The sequence below is a fragment of the Chrysochloris asiatica genome, unplaced genomic scaffold, assembly GCF_000296735.1.
Source record: "Chrysochloris asiatica unplaced genomic scaffold, ChrAsi1.0 scaffold00028, whole genome shotgun sequence".
Lineage (NCBI taxonomy): Eukaryota > Metazoa > Chordata > Mammalia > Afrosoricida > Chrysochloridae > Chrysochloris > Chrysochloris asiatica.
This window is the reverse complement of record NW_006408546.1, coordinates 2190199-2191123: the sequence shown is the minus strand read 5'-3', so window position 1 is coordinate 2191123 and position 925 is coordinate 2190199. Positions and strand designations below refer to the sequence as shown.

Sequence of the window (925 nt, the reverse complement as noted above, 5' to 3'; positions counted from 1 at the left end):
AGAAAGATGAGGCTTTCTACTCCCGTAATGATTTACGGTCTCGGACACCCTGTACAGAGTCACTATGAGTCGGAACCGACTCCACGGCACATAACAACAACAACAACAATACTTCTAAATATACACAGATCCCACTTTTGTCATAAAACCACCTAGCACAAACAATTTAGATAACTAAATCCTAGTTTTATTTTCATGAGTGTGTCACCAAAGATTTACTGACTAAACATTGAAGATAATCTATAGGAAAATATTTTGTTTTCTATGCTCCAACTTCTTCTGATATTATCCTTCTGGGAACACAATAGTTCTCTATGGATTCAGTTCCACCCAAAATGACAGAATGTACTTTACAACAATGTTATATATACTTTGTCTCCCCAGTTCAACTAAGAAATCCAAGTGTGAGGACTATGACTGCTAAACAAATTTCTAAATTTTATGTTACACTCGGAATTATCATGAAAAAGTCTGGGAGTTTGTTAAAGAAAAAGTAAAATGATAAAGATATTTTCACTTGCTTTAACTATGGGCTGATGAACACTTAAAAAGGCAAGTTCATTAATAATTGGGGTACGGGGTGGAAGGAGACAAGGAAAGAGAATCACTGTCTACCTACCTCACCATGTCCACTGAAAGCTGCATGATGTAATGCAGTTCTCCCTGCCCGATCAGACACATTTACATTACTCAGAAGAGGAACCAAAGCTTCAGCACACTTTACAGCTTTATTAGCAGCAGCAATGTGTAAAGGGGTTTGCCAGTTTTTGTCTCGAGCATTAACATCTGCAGAATGCTTCAAAAGTACCTGAACTGCTTCCTGAAAACATGAAAACAAAGTTATAAAAGATAAATGATTTAACAGTTATAGAAAATTTACATACAATATGGTAAAAAAAATTTTCTTGTATATATGTATGTATAT

The 925-nt window shown here is 35.2% G+C and overlaps 1 protein-coding gene across 3 annotated transcripts in view; it reads right to left on the bottom strand.

The window, feature by feature from the left end:
• Window positions 1-925, bottom strand: part of ANKRD28 (ankyrin repeat domain 28) — a 175949-nt gene that overhangs the window by 79999 nt on the left and 95025 nt on the right. For all 3 annotated transcript variants that reach the window (XM_006840007.1, XM_006840006.1, XM_006840005.1), the window contains exon 5: window positions 620-820. Coding sequence is in view for 2 of the 3 variants with exons in the window: in XM_006840006.1 (XP_006840069.1) it covers window positions 620-820 (201 nt within the window). In the remaining variant the exon portion in view is untranslated. The remainder of the gene's footprint in view (window positions 1-619; window positions 821-925) is intronic.